Source organism: Balaenoptera musculus, chromosome 2 (assembly GCF_009873245.2).
Source record: "Balaenoptera musculus isolate JJ_BM4_2016_0621 chromosome 2, mBalMus1.pri.v3, whole genome shotgun sequence".
In the NCBI taxonomy this organism is placed as follows: Eukaryota; Metazoa; Chordata; class Mammalia; order Artiodactyla; family Balaenopteridae; genus Balaenoptera; species Balaenoptera musculus.
In genome coordinates this window covers 52,704,325-52,723,068 of record NC_045786.1, presented here as the reverse complement: position 1 = coordinate 52,723,068, position 18,744 = coordinate 52,704,325, and the positions used below count along the sequence as shown (strand labels likewise).

Below are 18,744 nucleotides of genomic sequence, written 5' to 3'. Positions count from 1 at the left end.
TTTTTTAAAATTTTTATTGGAGTATAGTTGATTTACAATGTTGTGTTAGTTTCTGCTGTACAACAAAGTGAATCAGTTATAAATATACATATATCCACTCTTTTCGATTCTTTTCCCATATAGTTCATTACAGAGTATTGAGTAGAGTTCCCTGTTCTATACAGTAGGTCCTTATTAGTTATCTGTTTTATATATAATAGTGTGTATATGTCAATACCAATCGCCCAATTTCTTAGTGCCACTGCTCACAACCCCTTCCTTTGGCTTGAGACCTGATCTTCATGCTTGAAGGCTTAGGTCTGCTTTCCTCTCCTCTGACCCCATACAAACCTTGATCCCTCCCCTTTGGGTACGTAGAATGCCCTGCATATTGCAAAGATTCCTGCACCAACCATGTTCTACAGAAATCCTCTGGGAACATGGCCTATTCTTTTAGATGCAGTCATGTTCCCAAGGTTGGGGATGCCACCTTTCTCATTGACACCACCAGTCCTCACCACAATGCCAGGCACATGGTTGATGTCCACAATACCTTTGTTGAGCTGAGCTGCTGAGATAAGCACTGGGCCCAACCCGACAGCCTCTCTGAAGACGTGACAGAGAAGAGACGCTCTCTGGGGTCATTTGGAGTCACTCTGGCAGTTGGCTCAGAGAGCAACCTTTCTGTTTCCAATCTAGACAGGCTTAGAACAGTCCCTCTCCCCCATGGCTGCACATGAAGATCACTTGGGGACATTAAAAAATACCAGTGCCCATTCCTCCTGGGTGAATTAAAGCCGAGTCTCTAGGGCCTAGAAACCCGGAAGAGGCTAATGCAGAAGTCACAGAATCAAACACCTTGAAGAGACCAGATGTAAGACCACAGGGACAGGTGGGAAATTTGCACAATTGCTAGAGTTGACCCTTTCTAAAGTCAGTCACATTTATTGTTCTGAAAACTCTGCTGGTGAAATAAACCCATTAGTGGACCACGTTTCATGGCTGTCTGTTTCCCACTCCACCTCATCAGAAGTCTCTGAAAGGCCCAGAACCTCAAGCCTGGCAGGGGCCACTCATAGCTTTTTAGGAAGCCCTTACACCCGCTGAGCATCTTGTCCTACCCATATCACTGCCCATGTCACAACCACCACCTTCCTTCCTCAGTCTGGAATATGGGGCTCAGAGTTCAAGTTTAGGGATCGAGTCCTTGTGCCTTTTGTATAGACCTGTACCTGGGTAGGAAGATATAAAAAATGAGGATGTTTTAACATGCGTGGTTAGGTCTACATTTCCTTTATGATCCCTTTTCTGGAACATCAATCTGAAAATGTTGCAACTGTTTCATAGACTAAATGTGACGTGTTTGTAGAAAACAGGCAGTAACTATAAGGAAATAGTTCATATTTTCTGAGAAACTAGTTCATTAATCCTGATACTGAAGGGGAAATCAAATTTTTCAAGCATTTCTACTTTATCTAAGGTCATTCTCAGAAATAACGGATCTAGTCTCAGCTCACAAAATCTGCTCCCCCCGAGATCAGAACCTTCAGCTTATCCTGGAAGCAGCTGTGTACTCACAGCTTACCTGAGGGCCGGCAGAGCTCTTTGGTTTTACTCAGAACAGTGAAGATGCAAGATGGAGCCTGCTTTCTGCACCTTAGAGGGCTGAGGGCATCTTGTGTTTCCACCTGGAGGACTAGTGGATTTGCTCACTGCATGGAATTGCTCACCGAAGGCACAGCCCACTCTTTGTGTGTTATTTTGTTTTCCTAGACCAAATGGAACAAAGCAAGCTGAAGTCACTCTGTATATTAGAAGCAGTCTATAAAGATTATACAACTTGATATGCATGAGCAAGTTCACCAGACCCCTCTGAGAGTCTCCTGTATGCTGGCACGTCATTTGCTTTCAGTGGTAGGGGAAGGGCCTTCCTCTCTGTAGCAGTGAAGATGGTGCATTTTGTAACAACGAGCTGCAGATGAATGGTTTCTGAGGAGGATCTATGGACTGAGGAGGACTTCCCAGTTTTTCATGAGAGGAACTTCTACTCCTGCCCCGACAGGCATTTTCAGGACTTTTTTAGAAACCGTTTCCTACCTCTTAGGGCCTACCTTCAGTAAAAATAGAGAAGAAATCACTGCAAATCCCCAGCCATGGCCTCTCTAAAAAAAAAAAGTCCACAGATAAATATAAGAAGCAGTTACAGCAAAAGATGGCAGATATTGAAATTCCTGCAAGAAAAGTGTAATTATGTGTAAATGGCTGTAGATATATTTGAACTCTTTTTAAAATTTTGGCCAAAAAGTGGAAGAAGAGCTTTGGAAGTCTTAGACATTGCATGCTATCCCATTGCTTTTGGCAATGATTTGGGTATTTGTGAAGCAAGATTCAGAGCCATGTGGGATGGTGTTTGTCTGAGTCAGTGGTGGAGCAGTGTACCAGGATGTCCAGGAGGCAGTGCTCCTGGAGACAGGCACTGGGACTGCATGGTCTGTGGGCATCTCCATGGTCTCTATCTCCGGACAGTCAAGGCTATTCAGAGCAAATATAATTTAAGAACATTTTCACAACAGATGTAATAGTTTTTAAAAATGTGCTTGAAACATTAAAGTAAGCTTTTTCTTTTATTTTTTCTCATTGTGACTTTATTTTACATTTTTTATTGAGATATAATTGATATATTACATTGTGTAAGTTTAGGGTGTGTTGATTTGATACATTTATATATTGCAATATGATCACCACCTTAGCATTAGCTGACACCTCTATCATGTCGCATAATTATCATTTCCTTTTTGTGATGGAAACACTTAAGATCTAGCCTCTTAGTAACTTTGAAGTTTATAACACAGTATTGTTAAGTATAATTACTATGCTGTGCATTAGTTCCCCAGAACTTATTTACCTTCTAGTTGCAGGTTTGTAACCTTAAGTAACATCTCTCCAATTCCATCACCCTCAGCCCCTGGTTACCACCATTCTACTCTGTTTCTACGAGTTGGCTTTTTCAGATTCCACATACAAGTGATAAGCCTTTTCAACTAGTGTGCATGCTCTCATCTCTCTTCTAAGTTAAAGAGCCAACGGGGACCTTCCAAAAATTGGACACTTGGACCAAGCCCAGAATTGAATAACCAAACTGGTGAGAGTTATGATTACCATGCGAAATGGACATTGAGGTCAGATTTAGTTTGAGCAATAGTTGTTCAACTGGGCGTGTGCACAGACTTTCTTTCATAAACTTGGAGGACAGTGTTAAGCCCCTTCATCCTGACATTAGCTCTTCAAGGCTGAGTGCTTTGTCTTTCTAAAGTGTGAAACTACAATAGATGTCAGAGAAAAGGGAATTCAATATTTTCAAATACTAAGGCACAGAGTAAAAAATTATGTGTCTGTGGGCTCCATACTAACAGGACTGAATTTTAGGTTGTTAGAGCTTCAACAATATGCATTTTAATGGTGATGGGAAAATTAGATCCAAAGAACTTTATAGTGTCTCATTCAAAAGGGAGTCACTTTAGGCCATTAGATAGTTGATCTGTTCAGATGCAGTCAGTGAAAATGACCAATTTTTGAGAAGTGGGTGGGGCAGGTACACATCAGTGCTGCCCTCAGATCCACCTGCTGATGGCAGGGCTCAGCGTCCATTCCAGCCACTTCACGGACGAGAAAGCGCATGAGCAGAGTGGGGCCCCACAGTCAGGCACTACAGGGAGGTCCCAGGAGCCCTCTCTTCTTCTCCCAAGTACCAAGGGTGCTGACTTCTCGGGACCACAGCTGGCTCTTAGCTGGGTTGAGTTCCCCTTGAAGCCAAGCCAGATGTGCAGGTCAGGTTCTTGGTAATAACACATATCTTGCTATTTGCACTTCTGAAAAAGCAGCGATGGTTGCCTGAGGTGGAACCCATGATGTTCAGGTGTGTTACCATCTTCTAGACTTGTGACTTTCTTTCCCTCCAGATAACTTCCTCGGTGCCAAATCTGCTCAGGGCATTTCTCATTTCCAGCTGCTCCATCGACATACACTTTTGAGGCCTGGATAACTTCACTGAATTGTACAAACTAGACTGTTTCTTCCTGTGAACCTCCTAGAAGGTTCTGCCCGTCTTCTCAGGGTTTTATCGTAAGTTGACATGTTGGGTCATATAGAACACTGTGCTCCCTGAGTCTCTGCTCTGAGCGACATCGACGTAAAGCCAGGGTTTTCAGCCTGGGCTTCACAATTCCTGCTCCCTGCATCCTGTGCTTTGGCTGGAGCCAAGTGTGCTGGCAGCTGGCAGTGCTGATGGTACAGAAGCCCACAGACTCTGTCGTCCCTTCACCATATGCTCCAGTCCTGGCATAATGCTCACAGCACAAATGCTCCCAATTAAGGATACAGGGAAATTTGGGCACACCAATCTTACTTTCAAATTGGGTAAAGCTTTTAATGTCCCCCCCGACACCCCATAGCCCATTGCAGTTGACTCACTAACAAAATGAAAGACTCAGTTTTTCTGTTTTAAACCAAACTTCTGAAATCCCCTGTGAGTGGGTTAGGCTCTGCTAGCCTATGTGCAGTGACTAATATGTCTTAAAAATGGCTACACTATTGACACAAACAGCTCTTCAGAATCTGGGAGGGGATGGATTTTGAGCATCATGTAAGGTAGATGGGTGACCAGCCCAGAGCCCAGCATTCTCTGGCTGGCTATTCAAGAATTAGGGTTATTCAAGATATCAAGAATAAGGCTTATGTATGCAAAACAATAACCTGGGTAGTACAGGAAATCATTCTCAGATGCCCTCCCTTCAAGACAAGTCACCATATTATTCCCTGGTTTCTATACTTTGAGAAGAATTTGTAAGAAATAATTAATACAAGTTTGAACTCTTTCTTTTGTTTCTCCATTAAAAAGCTTTTCACAAATGCCAACCAGTTCTGTAAAAGATGAAACCAATGACAACATCACAATATTCACCAGGATCTTGGATGGGCTCCTGGATGGCTATGACAACAGACTGAGGCCTGGGCTCGGAGGTTGGTGTATGCTCCTTGGCTGAGGCCCTCGAGGCCCAAGGGAAATTTTTGCTTAAATCCAGCTCATGTTTCCGGTGATTCAAACAATTCCTCAAAGAGCTTCCCTGCTAGGAGTTTGAATTGGTGGTGTTGCTAAGGCTTCTGCACATTATCATTTTCCAGATGCAAGAAGCCAGGGGAAGTGGTCTCCCTCCAAACTCCCTTTTCTCCCCAGATAATGGTAAGGCCATTCTGGTCCACTTCAGGAGGAACCACTTCTTAGGTGTTACTGAAGCGGAGATTACCCTATGTTAGGAAATACTTTATAATCAATGTCATACCCTCCCATCTATGCGAGTCCTTTTCAGAAATCCACTATTCTGTGCAAGTGCTCATCACACCGTTACATGTTACAGGTTTAATTTTTCACTAGAGCCATAATCACAGTTTTTACTTTGACCCTATAAAGTTGATAAAACTAAATGGATAGTAAAATATGCTTTCAGGGTACAACTGGCTTAATTTTGTGCTGAGAAGCACGTGCCGTTTCAGCCATGTGCGGTGCCCTTGGCTCTAACTGATTTAGATGTGGTACATTTGAACCTGCTCCATTAGGTAAGGAGGGACCTTCTAGCAAATACATTCCCAAAGGAATATGTTTAGTCCTTCTCCATTATTTGCATTTTTAACAGGGACATTTACTTAAAGCATGATTTGACATTCTCTGCCTTTTTGGCAAGACAAGTCCACATAGGCTCCTTGACACCGTTTTACTCGACCCTGAGTTATGTCTGAATTGTGAGCTGGGGCCCTGGTGAGGAACCTGTGTCTGTGTTTCAGAGCGTATCACTCAGGTGAGAACGGACATCTACGTCACCAGTTTCGGCCCGGTGTCTGACACGGAAATGGTAGGTGCGAGGCGCGGCCCCACCCAGACCACTCTAAACCCTGAAGGCACTGGCCCAGGGCCTCCTTTCCTTGAGTTATCACCTGGTTGCCTCCCTTTGCACTAGGAATACACCATAGACGTGTTTTTCCGACAAAGCTGGAAAGACGAAAGGCTTCGGTTTAAAGGGCCCATGCAGCGCCTCCCTCTCAACAACCTCCTTGCCAGCAAAATCTGGACTCCAGACACCTTCTTCCACAATGGGAAAAAGTCCATCGCCCACAACATGACCACGCCCAACAAGCTGCTGCGGCTGGAGGATGATGGCACTCTGCTCTACACCATGCGGTGAGCATACTGAGTCGTGCCCTGGGCTGCGGGGCAGGGGTGGGGGTGGGCGGGGCCGAGAGGAGATGGGCTGGTTTGAGGATTCTGTCGTGTGTGTGATGGGTATTGTTTACCTTTTGACCTACCTATACTGATGTCCATGTAGCTTATTTCTTTGGGCTGCTATGGGTTCATAGTATTTATCTATATTTGTTTTTTGATTCAAGATCAAGGACATCTTTGTGTTTTTTTTTTTCTGGCTGCGCTGGGTCTTTGTTGCTGCACGCGGGCTTTCTCTAGTTGCCGTGAGTGGGGCTACTCTTCGTTGTGGTGCACAGGCTTCTCATTGTTGTGGCCTCTCTTGTTGCAGAGTCCAGGCTCTAGGCGCTTGGGCTTCAGTAGTTGTAGCATGCAGGATCAGTAGATGAAGCGTGCAGGCTCAGCAGTTGCAGCTCACGGGCTCTAGACAGCGGGCTCAGTAGTTCTGGCCCACCAGCTTAGTTGCCCGCAGCATGTGGGATCTTCCCGGACCAGGAATCGAACCCCTGTCCCCTGCATTGGCAGGCGGATTCTTAACCACTGCCCACCGCCGGGGAAGTACAGATCAAGGCATCTTTGGAAGAGTGACCCAGATAATGTAAAGTTAGGGAAATTTTATTTTAAAAGAAATTTGATTTTAAAAATCTAAGGAGAATACTTGTTTTGTTTGCAATTGTGCAATGCTTTTGACGTTTTAAAAGTCTGTTTCTTGTATGGTTTGATACATTTCAAATGCTGAGGTTAAAATTTAGTATTTCTCATTTAAAATGATCATTAGTCATTTTTTAAAAAAAATTCTGAATTATTCATTACATCTGAGTAAATCAATAAATTGACCAGTCAGAGAGACTCCTTTATAGCTTTTCAGGTTCCATGGTGGGCCTAAGTAGACTTTAGAAAATATTTTTTAAATTACCAAAAAAGAAAGAAAGAAAGAAAAAAGGCACTAAAGCCAAGTTTAAAAAAAAAAAGCACATGCATTTATGTAGCTGTTATTGGAATTTCTCTATCTTAGTTACAATTCTTCACAATAAACTTTATATTTAAAAGAATAATCATAGTGGAAAATAATATTGATACAGTCATCTTCAGAGGCTTCATGTCCTAACATAATTTTGAGGAACGCTTTGGCACATTGTGTCCCAAACCTGTTTGACAACAGGTCTCGATTTATAACAACCCAATAAGGATTCTGATCAGTGATCTGTGCACACACCTTGGCATTTTGTTCCAGTACTCACTCTTCCCTTTTCCCTACATTGATCTGGAAGGTGTTTCACACATAGATGGAGACAGGAGTTGTGAACATCACATCAGTGTCCGAGACAGTGCCTTCTCCATGCAGAGAGTATGTGAAAAGCTGAGAAATGTCTTTAGGGTCAACAGTTAGTCCTTTGTCATCATCTATGGAAAAGGAAGCCTGGGCAATGAAATCAAGAACACTTTGTTCAGCCCTGTGAGCAGAGAGCAGGTATGGAAATGAGTTCCACATCCTGGAGGATGCTGGGGGTCACCACAGTGGGGGCACTGTGTGGGCCTACCGTTCTCCGTTCCGTTCATGGAATAAAAATACCCCCGGTCCCCATGGATTATTGCCCTTGATTCACACCTGGTTCCTATCCTGCAGAGATCAGTTAGGTCCATCGCCTAAGACAATGGGATGCTTTCATCCCATGCACAATTGCTTGGACAGGATGGTGAGATAAACCCCTGGTCTAGAAGGAGAAGAGGCAGCAGAGGGGCCTCTTAATGAGTGTCTGTGTACCAGGCAACTTCACAAACACAGACAGCCCTTCAGTCCTCAGACAGCCCAGCCAGCTAGGGGACACCATTTCCATTAACCAACAAACAGCTTGAGGCTCAGAGATGTTTGGTAATCAGCCCAAGGTCACACAACTAGAGAGGGGGGCAGCAGGAATTTGAGTCCGGGTATGAGCAATTTCCTTGTTTAATCCACCACATTTGAAAATTGGAGGGATGCAACATTATTAGACATATAATGGCCTTTGTCTTACCTTTGTTAAAGTGTCATGTGGAAGATGGTGAGACCCAGAGCAACTTGTCAGCAGTAATTTGTCCCTGTTTATGTAGAGGAAGCCTGCTGCTAATGAGTTGCAAAGTTGATGACCAATTTTCTTTTTCAGTCTTATAAAACATTTGGAAAGTGGAAATAGTTCCACTTGAAAGTGTTAGGAATTTTAATATGATGGAGCTATAGCTGTAATTTGATAGCATTTTAATCTACTGATTTAGCAAAGACAACAAAATGGCAATAGGAATTAACTGGTGATAGGACGGATCACACACACAGCCCCATTCAGGCCCCACCCTGTCACTGAGCGTCCAGAGGTACAGCCTTTCTGTTTAGCACTTGGGTCACTCCTGCCAAGCTTTATAAAAGCAGTGATATACTTTGACCCAGTAATTTCTACGTAATGTCCATCTTAAGGAAATAATTAGGAATAAGGACTAAGCTTTATGCACAAAGGTTTCTATTGTCATATGGCTTATGATACCAAACATTGGAAAAAATATAAAAATTCCATACATTCTTCAACTAAAATTATATTTAAAAATTTTTATTCAGACTTTGAACCTACCTAAAAAGATGGAACATGAACATGAAGAACAAACTAGGGTTCACGTGATGCACTTTTAACCTGAGACAAATGTTGAGAAACGTCTGAAAAAGTACTGTTAGCAACTTCTAAAAAGTAACTCTATAGCGATTATGGTACATGGGAGGGATTCATTTATGTAAAATCTCCACCATGCTCCAGAAATCATTTAAGGTAATATTCAAAAACACACACAATTCAGATGGATGGAATTCTTTAAATAGGTGATTCCCAAAAAGCCAAGGGAACATAAGCCATTGATGCCATTTGCCCCCAAAATGTCTTTTCTAAAAAGCCTTATTAGGTGCTTGCCTGGAAGTGATCTACAATTTCAGTTCTGAAGAACTTTCTACCACCCATGTGTAATCTGTTTACAGGATCTAATGATAAAAGTCACTAGCTGTTCAGGGTAAGCCCAAAGAAAGCGACAGACATTTCCTGTTGGACTGTCAAGCAGAGGACACATAAAGTACCAAGCAGTTTCTTCCAGGATGTTCTTGTAGCAAACAAAATGATATGTTTTATAGAACCATCCCCAGAGTTGTGCTTCGGATGTCAGGCTGGTGGCCAGGCATCCTCAAGGGGACCCTCAGCACAGCAGTCTCCCTTGGTCATCCTCGGCAGAGCTGGAGAAGGAAGAGGCACAGAACCCAGAGCCTGACTTCAGTCCACCCAAGGACTGAATGACTGTCTTTCTGGCCAGGCTTGCTAATTGTTTGTGTTTTTTGCTGGGTAGAACTTTAGGTCATCATTGAGTAGCAGCAAGTTCTGATTTCACTCCCAGCAAGCCCAGGCAGTCCTGGGTGACCACATCTCTCAGGGCACATGCCAAATCTCATGACACATTTTCTTTATAACAAGTGAGCTGGGAGATAGTGACCAGCTCTCTTCTCCATTTCCTCCACACCCTTGGAAGGTGCAGACTCTTGTGAGGACCACCTTAGGGCTTATTCCCCTGGCCTTTGGGTCCCTGGCAGAAGAGCCAGTCTCTCTTACTTAGTTTCTGGTGTAGGAAACCACAACAGGCAAGAAAGGAATTACTAGAAGGCAGGCTCTGCTAGTACAACACAGTATCAGAAAACCTGGCTGCTGTTCCACCCAGGATCACCATGTCCACGCCTGTGGGCAGACATTTGAGAGAGCCGGCGACTGTGCCATCATGGATAATAGAATGCCCTGCACTTGGGAAAAGAACACTGGACAGAGTGGGGTCACTCTGCATTGTCACTCTGGCACACTATGAATTCCCCCATGCTATTTTTATTTTGAGAAAGGCATATTTTATGATTGTTTACACCCCGTTTAGATTTTCATTATTAGTGAAAAACACTGCTTTGAATTGGGGTGATAGGAAGAGAAAAGAGCATGGATTTTGGAGTTAGGCTCACTTAAGTTCGAGTCTGGACTTTGTCATAGAGTGGTCATGAGTACTTTGTTGTTTTACTTTAATCTCTTAGAACCACTATTTGTTATTGTTTGTTTCTTTTTTTTTAACATATTTGTTGGAGTATAATTGCTTTACAATGTTGTGTTAGTTTATGCTGTATAACAAAGTGAATCAGCTACATGTATACATATATCCCCATATTCCCTCACTCTTGCATCTCCCTCCCACCCTCCCTATCCTACCCCTCTAGGTGGTCACAAAACACCGAGCTGATCTCCCTGTGCTCTGCGGCTGCTTCCCACTAGCCATCTATTTTATATTTCGTAGTGTATATATGTCAATGCTACTCTCACACTTCGTTCCAGCTCACCCTTCCCACTCCCCGTGTCCTCAAGTCCATTCTATACATCTGTGTCTTTATTTCTGTCCTGCCCCTAGGTTCATCAGAACCTTTTTTTTTTTTTTAGATTCCATATATGTGTGTAAGCATATGGTATTTGTTTTTCTCTTTCTGACTTACTTCACTCTGTATGACAGACTCTAGGTCCATCCACCTCACTACAAATAACTCAATTTCCTTTCTTTATGTGGTTGAATAATATTCCATTGTATATATGTGCCACATCTTCTTTATCCATTCATCTGTCAATGGACACTTAGGCTGCTTCCATGGCCTGGCTATTGTAAATAGTGCTGCAATGAACATTGTGGCACATGACTCTTTTGAATTATGGTTTTCTCAGGGTATATGCCCAGTAGTGGGATTGCTGGGTCATATGGTAGTTCTAGTTTTAGTTCTTTAAGGAACCTCCATACTGTTCTCCATAGTGGCTGCATCAATTTACATTCCCACCAACAGTGCAAGAGGGTTCCCTTTTCTCCACACCCTCTCCAGCATTTATTGTTTGTAGTTTTTTTGATGATGGCCGTTCTGACTGGTGTGAGGTGATACCTCATTGTAGTTTTGATCTGCATTTCTCTAATGATTAGTGATGTTGAGCATCCTTTCAAGTGTTTGTTGGCAATCTGTATATCTTCTTTGGAGAAATGTCTATTTAGGTCTTCTGCCCATTTTTGGATTAGGTTGTTTGTTTTTTGGATATTGAGCTGCATGAGATGCTTGTATATTTTGGAGATTAATCCTTTGTCAGTTGCTTCATTGGCAAATATTTTCTCCCATACTGTGGGTTTTCTTTTTGTCTTGTTTATGTTTTCCTTTGCTGTGCAAAAGCTTTGAAGTTTCATTAGGTCCCATTTGTTTATTTTTGTTTTTATTTCCATTACTCTAGGAGGTGGGTCAAAAAGAATCTTGCTGTGATTTATGTCACGGAGTGTTCTGCCTATGTTTCCCTCTAAGTGTTTTATAGTGTCTGGCCTTACATTTAGGTCTTTAACCCATTTTGAGTTTATTTTTGTATACAGTGTTAGGGAGTGTTCTAATTTCATTATTTTACATGTAACTGTCCATTTTCCCCAGCACCACTCATTGAAGAGGCTGTCTTTTCTACATTGTATTTCTTGCCTCCTTTATCAAAGATAAGGTGACCATATGTACGTGGGTTTATCTCTGGGCTTTCTATCCTGTTCCATTGATCTATATTTCTATTTTTGTGCCAGTACCATACTGTCTTGATTGCTGTAGCTTTGCAGTATAATGTGAAGTCAGGGAGCCTGATTCCTCCAGCTCCATTTTTCTTTCTCAAGATTGCTTTGGCTATTTGGGGTCTTTTGTGTCTCCATACAAATGGTGAATTTTTCTGTTCTAGTTCTGTGAAAAATGCCATTGGTAGTTTGATAGGGATTGCATTTAATCTGTATATTGCTTTGGGTGGTATGGTCATTTTTACAATATTGATTCTTCCAATCCAAGAACATGATATATCTCATCATCTATTTGTGTCATCTTTAATGTCTTTCATCAGTGTCTTATAGTTTTCTGCATAAAGGTCTTTTGCCTCCGTAGGTAGGTTTATTCCTAGGTATTTTATTCTTTTTGTTGAATGGTAAATGGGAGTGTTTCCTTAATTTCTCTTTCAGATTTTTCATCATTAGTGTATAGGAATGCAAGAGATCTCTGTGCAATAATTTTGTATCCTGCTACTTTACCAAATTCACTGATTAGCTCTATTAGTTTTCTGGTAGCATGGTTACGATTCTCTAAGTATAATATCATGTCATCTGCAAACAGTGACAGTTTTACTTCTTCTTTTCCAATTTGTATTCCTTTTATTTCTTTTTCTTCTCTGATTGCCGTGGCTAAAATTTCCAAAACTATGTTGAATAACAGCAATGAGAATGGGCAACCTTGTCTTGTTTCCTGATCTTAGAGGAAATGGTTTCAGTTTTTCACCATTGAGAACAATGTTGCCTGTGGGTTTCTTGTATATGGCCTTTATTATGTTGAGGTAAGTTCCGTCTATGCCTACTTTCTAGAGGGTTTTTATCATAAATGGGTGTTGAATTTTGTTGAAAGCTTTTTCTGCATCTATTGAGATGATCATATGGTTTTTTTTTGTTTTTTTTTTTTTAAATAAATTTATTTATTTATTTACTTATGGCTGTGTTGGGTCTTCGTTTCTGTGCGAGGGCTTTCTCTAGTTGTGGCGAGCGGGGTACACTCTTCATCGCTGTGCGCGGGCCTCTCACTGTCACAGCCTCTCCCGTTGCAGAGCACAGGCTCCAGACGCGCAGGCTCAGTAGTTGCGGCTCACGGGCCCAGTTGCTCCGCGGCATGTGGGATCTTCCCAGACCAGGGCTCAAACCCGTGTCCCCTGCATTGGCAGGCAGATTCTCAACCACTGCACCACCAGGGAAGCCCAATCATATGGTTTTTATTCTTCAATTTTTTAATATGGTATATCACATTGATTGATTTGCATACATTGAAGAATCCTTGCATTCCTGGGATAAACCCCAGATGATCATGATGTATGCTCCTTTTAATGTGCTGTTGGATTCTGTTTGCTACTATTTTGTTGAGGATTTTTGTGTCTATGTTCATCAGTGATATAAGCCTGTAGTTTTCTTTCTTTGTGACATCTTTGTCTGGTTTTGGTATCAGGATGATGGTAGCCTCATAGAATGAGTTTGGGAGTGTTCCTTCCTCTTCTATATTTTGGAAGAGTTTGAAAAGGATAGGTGTTAGCTCTTCTCTAAATGTTTGATAGAATTTGCCTGTGAAGCCATCTGGTCCTGGGCTTTTGTTTGTTGGAAGATTTTTAATTACAGTTTTAATTTCAGTGCTTGTGATTGGTCTGTTTATATTTTCTATTTCTTCCTGGTTCAGTCTCGGAAGGTTGTACTTTTCTAAGAATTTGTCCATTTCTTCCAGGTTGTCCGTTTTATTGGCATATAGTTGCTTGTAGTAATCTCTCATGATCCTTTGTATTTCTGCAGTGTCAGTTGTTATTTCTCCTTTTTCATTTCTAATTCTGTTGATTTGAGTCTTCTCCCTTTTTTTCTTGATGAGTCTGACTAATGGCTTATCAATTTTGTTTATCTTCTCAAAGAACCAGCTTTTAGTTTTATTGATCTTTGCTATTGTTTCCTTCATTTCTTTTTCATTTATTTCTGCTCTGATTTTTATGATTTCTTTCCTCTTGCTAACTTTGGGGTTTTTCTGTTCTGCCTTCTCTAATTGCTTTAGGTGTAAGGTTAGGTTGTTTACTTGACATTTTTCTTGTTTCTTGAGGTAGGACTATATTTTGCTATAAACTTCCCTCTTAGAACTGCTTTTGCTGCATTCCATAGGTTTTGGGTCGTCGTGTTTTCATTTTCATTTGTTTCTAGGTATTTTTTGATTTCCTCTTTGATTCCTTCAGTGATCTCTTGGTTATTTGGTAGCATATTTTTTAGCCTCCATCTGTTTGTATTTTTTACCATTTTTTTCTGTAATTTATATCTAGTCTCATAGCGTTCTGGTCAGAAAAGATACGTGATACTATTTCAAATTTCTTAAATTTCCTATGGCTTGATTTGTGACCCAAGATATGATCTATCCTGGAGAATGTTCCATGAGCACTTGAGAAGAAAGTGTATTCTGTTGTTTTTGGATGGTATGTCCTATAAATATCAATTAAGTCCATCTTGTTTAATGTATCATTTAAAGCTTGTGTTTCCTTATTTATTTTCATTTTGGATGATCTGTCCATTGGTGAAGGTGAGGTTTTAAAGTCCCCTGCTATGATTGTATTACTGTTGATTTCCCCTTTTATGTCTGTTAGCATTTGTCTTATGTATTGAGGTGCTCCTATGTTGTGTACATAAATATTTACAATTGTTATATCTTCTTCTTGGATTGATCCTTTGATCATTATGTAGTGTCCTTCTTTGTCTCTTGTAATAGTCTTTATTTTAAAGTCTATTTTGTCTGATGTGAGTATTGCTACTCCAGCTTTCTTTTGATTTCCATTTGCATGGAATATCTTTTTCCATCCCCTCACTTTCAGTCTGTATGTGTCCCTAGGTCTGAAGTGCATCTCTTGCAGAAAGCATATATACAGGTGTTGTTTTGGTATCCATTCAGTGAGCCTGTTTTTTGGTTGGAGCATTTAATCCATTCACATTTAAGGTAATTATCGATATGTATATTCCTATTACCATTTTCTTAATTGTTTTGGGTTTGTTTTTGTAGGCCCTTTTCTTCTCTTGTGTTTCCTGCCTAGAGAAATTCCTTTAGCATTTGTTGTAATGCAGGTTTGGTGGTGCTGAATTCTCTTAACTTTTGCTTGTCTGTAAAGGTTTTAATTTCTCTGTCAAATCTGAATGAGATCCTTGCTGGGTAGAGTAATCTTGGCTGTAGGTTTTTCCCCTTCATCACTTTAAATATGTCCTGCCACTCCCTTCTGGCTTGCAGAGCTTCTGATGAAAGATCAGCTATTAACCTTATGGGGATTCCCTTGGATGTTATTTGTTGCTTTTCCCTTGCTACTTTTTTTTTAATTTAAATTAATTTATATTTTTATACAGCAGGTTCTGATTAGTCATCCATTTTATACACATTAGTGTGTACATGTCAATCCCAATCTCCCAATTCGTCACACCACCACCACCACCACCACCCCCAAGCTGCTTTCCCCCCTTGGTGTCCATACATTTTTTCTCTACTTCTGTGTCTCAATTTCTGCTCTGCAAACCGGTTCATCTGTACCATTTTCTAGGTTCTACATATATGTGTTAATATACGATATTTGTTTTTTTCTTTCTGACTTACTTCATTCTGTATGACAGTCTCTAGATGCATCCACGTCTCTACAAATGACCCAATTTTGTTCCTTTTTATGGCTGAGTAATATTCCATTGTATATATGTACCACATCTTCTTTATCCATTCACCTGTCAATGGGCATTTAGGCTGCTTCCATGACCTGGCTATTGTAAACAGTGCTTCAATGAACATTACGGTGCATGTGTCTTTTTGAATTATGGTTTTCTCTGGGTATATGCCCAGTAGTGGGATTGCTTGGTCATATGGTAGTTCTAGTTTTAGTTCTTTACAGAACCTCCATACTATTCTCCATAGTAGCTGTATCAATTTACATTCCCACCAACAGTGCAAGAGGGTTCCCTTTTCTACAACCCCTCTCCAGCATTTGTTGTTTGTAGATTTTCTGATGATACCCATTCTGACTGGTGTGAGGTGATACCTCATTGGAGTTTTGATTTGCATTTCTCTAATAATTAGTGATGTTGAACAGCTTTTCATGTGCTTCTTGGCCATCTGTATGTCTCCTTTGGAGAAATGTCTATTTAGGTCTTCTGCCCATTTTTGGATTAGGTTGTTTGTTTTTTTAATATTGAGCTGCATGAGCTGTTCATAGATTTTGGAGATTAATCCTTTGTCCAATGATTCGTTTGCAAATATTTTCTCCCATTCTGAGGGTTGTCTTTTCGTCTTGTTTATGGTTTCCTTTGCTGTGCAAAAGCTTTGAAGTTTCATTAGGTCCCATTTGTTTATTTTTGTTTTTATTTCCATTACTCTAGGAGATGGATCAAAAAATATCTTGCTGTGATTTATGTCAAATAGTGTTCTTCCTAGTTTTCCTCTAAGAGTTTTATAGTGCCCGGTCTTACATTTAGGTCTCTAATCCATTTTGAGTTTATTTTTGTGTATGGTGTTAGGGAGTGTTCTAATTTCATTCTTTTACATGTAGCTGTCCACTTTTCTCAGCACCACTTATTGAAGAGACTGTCTTTTCTCCATTGTATATCTTTGTCTCCTTTGTCATAGATTAGTTGACCATAGGTGCGTGGGTTTATCTCTGGGCTTTCTATCCTGTTCCATTGATCTATATTTCTGTTTCTGTGCCAGTACCATATTGTCTTAATTACTGTAGCTTTGTAGTATAGTCTGAAGTCAGGGAGTCTGATTCCTCCAGCTCCGTTTTTTTTCCCTCAAGACTGCTTTGGCTATTTGGGGTCTTTTGGGTCTCCATACAAATTGTGAAAAATTTTTTCTAGTTCTGTAAAAAATGCCATTGGTAATTTGATAGGGACTGCACTGAATCTGTAGATTGCTTTGGGTAATATAGTTATTTTCACAATATTGATTCTTCCAATCCAAGAAGATGGTATATCTCTCCATCTGTTGGTATTATCTTTAATTTCTTTCATCAGTGTCTTATCTTATAGTTTTCTGCATACAGGTCTTTTGTCTCCCTAGGTAGGTTTATTCTTAGGTATTTTATTCTTTTGGTGGCAATGGTAAATGGGAGTGTTTCCTTATTTCTCTTTTAGATTTTTCATCATTAGTGTATAGGAATGCAACAGATTTCTGTGCATTAATTTTGTCTCCTGCAACTTTACCAAATTCATTGATTAGCTCTAATAGTTTTCTGGTGGCATGTTTAGGATTATCTATGTATAGTATCATGTCATCTGCAAACAGTGACAGTTTTACTTCTTCTTTTCCAATTTGGATTCCTTTTATTTCTTGTTCTTCTCTGATTGCTGTGGCTAGGACTTCCAAAACTATGTTGAATAATAGTGGTGAGTGGACATCCTTGTCTTGTTCCTGATCTTAGAGGAAGTGCTTTCAGTTTTTCACCATTGAGAATGATGTTTGCTGTGGGTTTGTCGTATATGGCCTTTAATATGTTGAAGTAGGTTCCCTCTATTCGCACTTTCTGGAGAGTTTTTTTTTATCATAAATGGGTGTTGAATTTTGTCAAAAGCTTGTTCTGCATTTATTGAGATGATCATATGGTTTTTATTCTTCAATTTGTTAATGTGATGTGTCATATTGATTGATTTGCATATATTGAAGAAATCTTGCATCTCTGGGGTAAATTCCATTTGATCATGGTGTATGATCCTTTTAGTGTGTTGTTGGATTCTGTTTGTTAGTATTTTGTTGAGGATTATTGCATCTATATTCATCAGTGATATTGGTCTGTAATTTTCTTTTTTGTCGTATCTTTGCCTGGTTTTGGTATCAGCGTGATGGTGGCCTCATGGAACGAGTTTGGGAGTTTTCCTTCCTCTGCAATTTTTTGGAAGAGCTTGAGAAGGGTGGGTGTTAGCTCTTCTCTAAATGTTTGATAGAATTCACCTGTGAAGCCATATGGTCCTGGACTTCTGTTTGTTGGAAGATTTTAATCACAGTTTCAATTTCATTACTTGTGATTGGTCTGTTCATAATTTTCTGTTTCTTCTTCCTGGTTCAGTCTGGAAGGTTATACCTTTCTAAGAATTTGTTCGTTTCTTCCAGGTTGTCCATTTCATTAGCATAGAGTGCTTGTAGTAGTCTCTAGGATGCTTTGTATTTCTGTGGTGCTCTTGTAACTTCTCCTTTTTCATTTCTAATTTTATTGATTTGAGTCCTCTCCCTCTTTTTCTTGATGAGTCTGGCTAATGGTTTATCAATTTTGTTTATGTTCTCGAGAACCAGCTTTTTAGTTTTATGATCTTTGCTATTGTTTTCTTTGTTCTATTTCATTTATTTCTGCTCTGATCTTTATGATTCTTTCCTTCTTCTAACTTTGGGTTTTGTTTGTTCTTCTTTCTCTAGTTCTTTTAGGTGTAAAGTTAGATTGTTTATTTTGAGATTTTCTTGTTTATGAGGTAGGTTTGTATAGCTATAACCTTCCCTCTTAGAAACTGCTTTTGGGCATCCCATAGGTTTTTGGGTCGTGTGTTTTCATTGTCATTTGTCTCTAGGTATTTTTGATTTCCTCTTTGATTTCTTCAGTGATCGCTTGTTTATTTAGTAACGTGTTGTTTAGCCTCCATGTGTTTGTGTTTTTTACGTTTTTTCTCCTGTAATTGATTTCTAATCTCATCGCATTGTGGTCAGAAAAGATGCTTGACATGATTTCAATTTTCTTAAATTTACTGAGGCTTGATTTGTTACCCGAGATATGACCTAGTCCTGGAAGAATGTTCCGTGTGCACTTGAGAAGAAATTATAATCTGCTGTTTTTGGATGGAATGTCCTATAAATATCAATTAATCTATCTGGTCTATTGTGTCATTAAAGCTTGTGTTTTCCTTATTAATTTTGTGTTTGGATG

The 18,744-nt window shown here is 40.2% G+C and overlaps 1 protein-coding gene across 1 annotated transcript in view; it reads left to right on the top strand.

The window, feature by feature from the left end:
- GABRA5 (gamma-aminobutyric acid type A receptor subunit alpha5) overlaps positions 1-18,744 on the top strand; it is a 103,167-nt gene that overhangs the window by 10,426 nt on the left and 73,997 nt on the right. Inside the window, exons 3-5 of the mRNA XM_036843328.1 lie at positions 4,877-4,998; positions 5,818-5,885; positions 5,991-6,211. Of these exons, the coding sequence (XP_036699223.1) occupies positions 4,877-4,998; positions 5,818-5,885; positions 5,991-6,211 (411 nt within the window). The remainder of the gene's footprint in view (positions 1-4,876; positions 4,999-5,817; positions 5,886-5,990; positions 6,212-18,744) is intronic.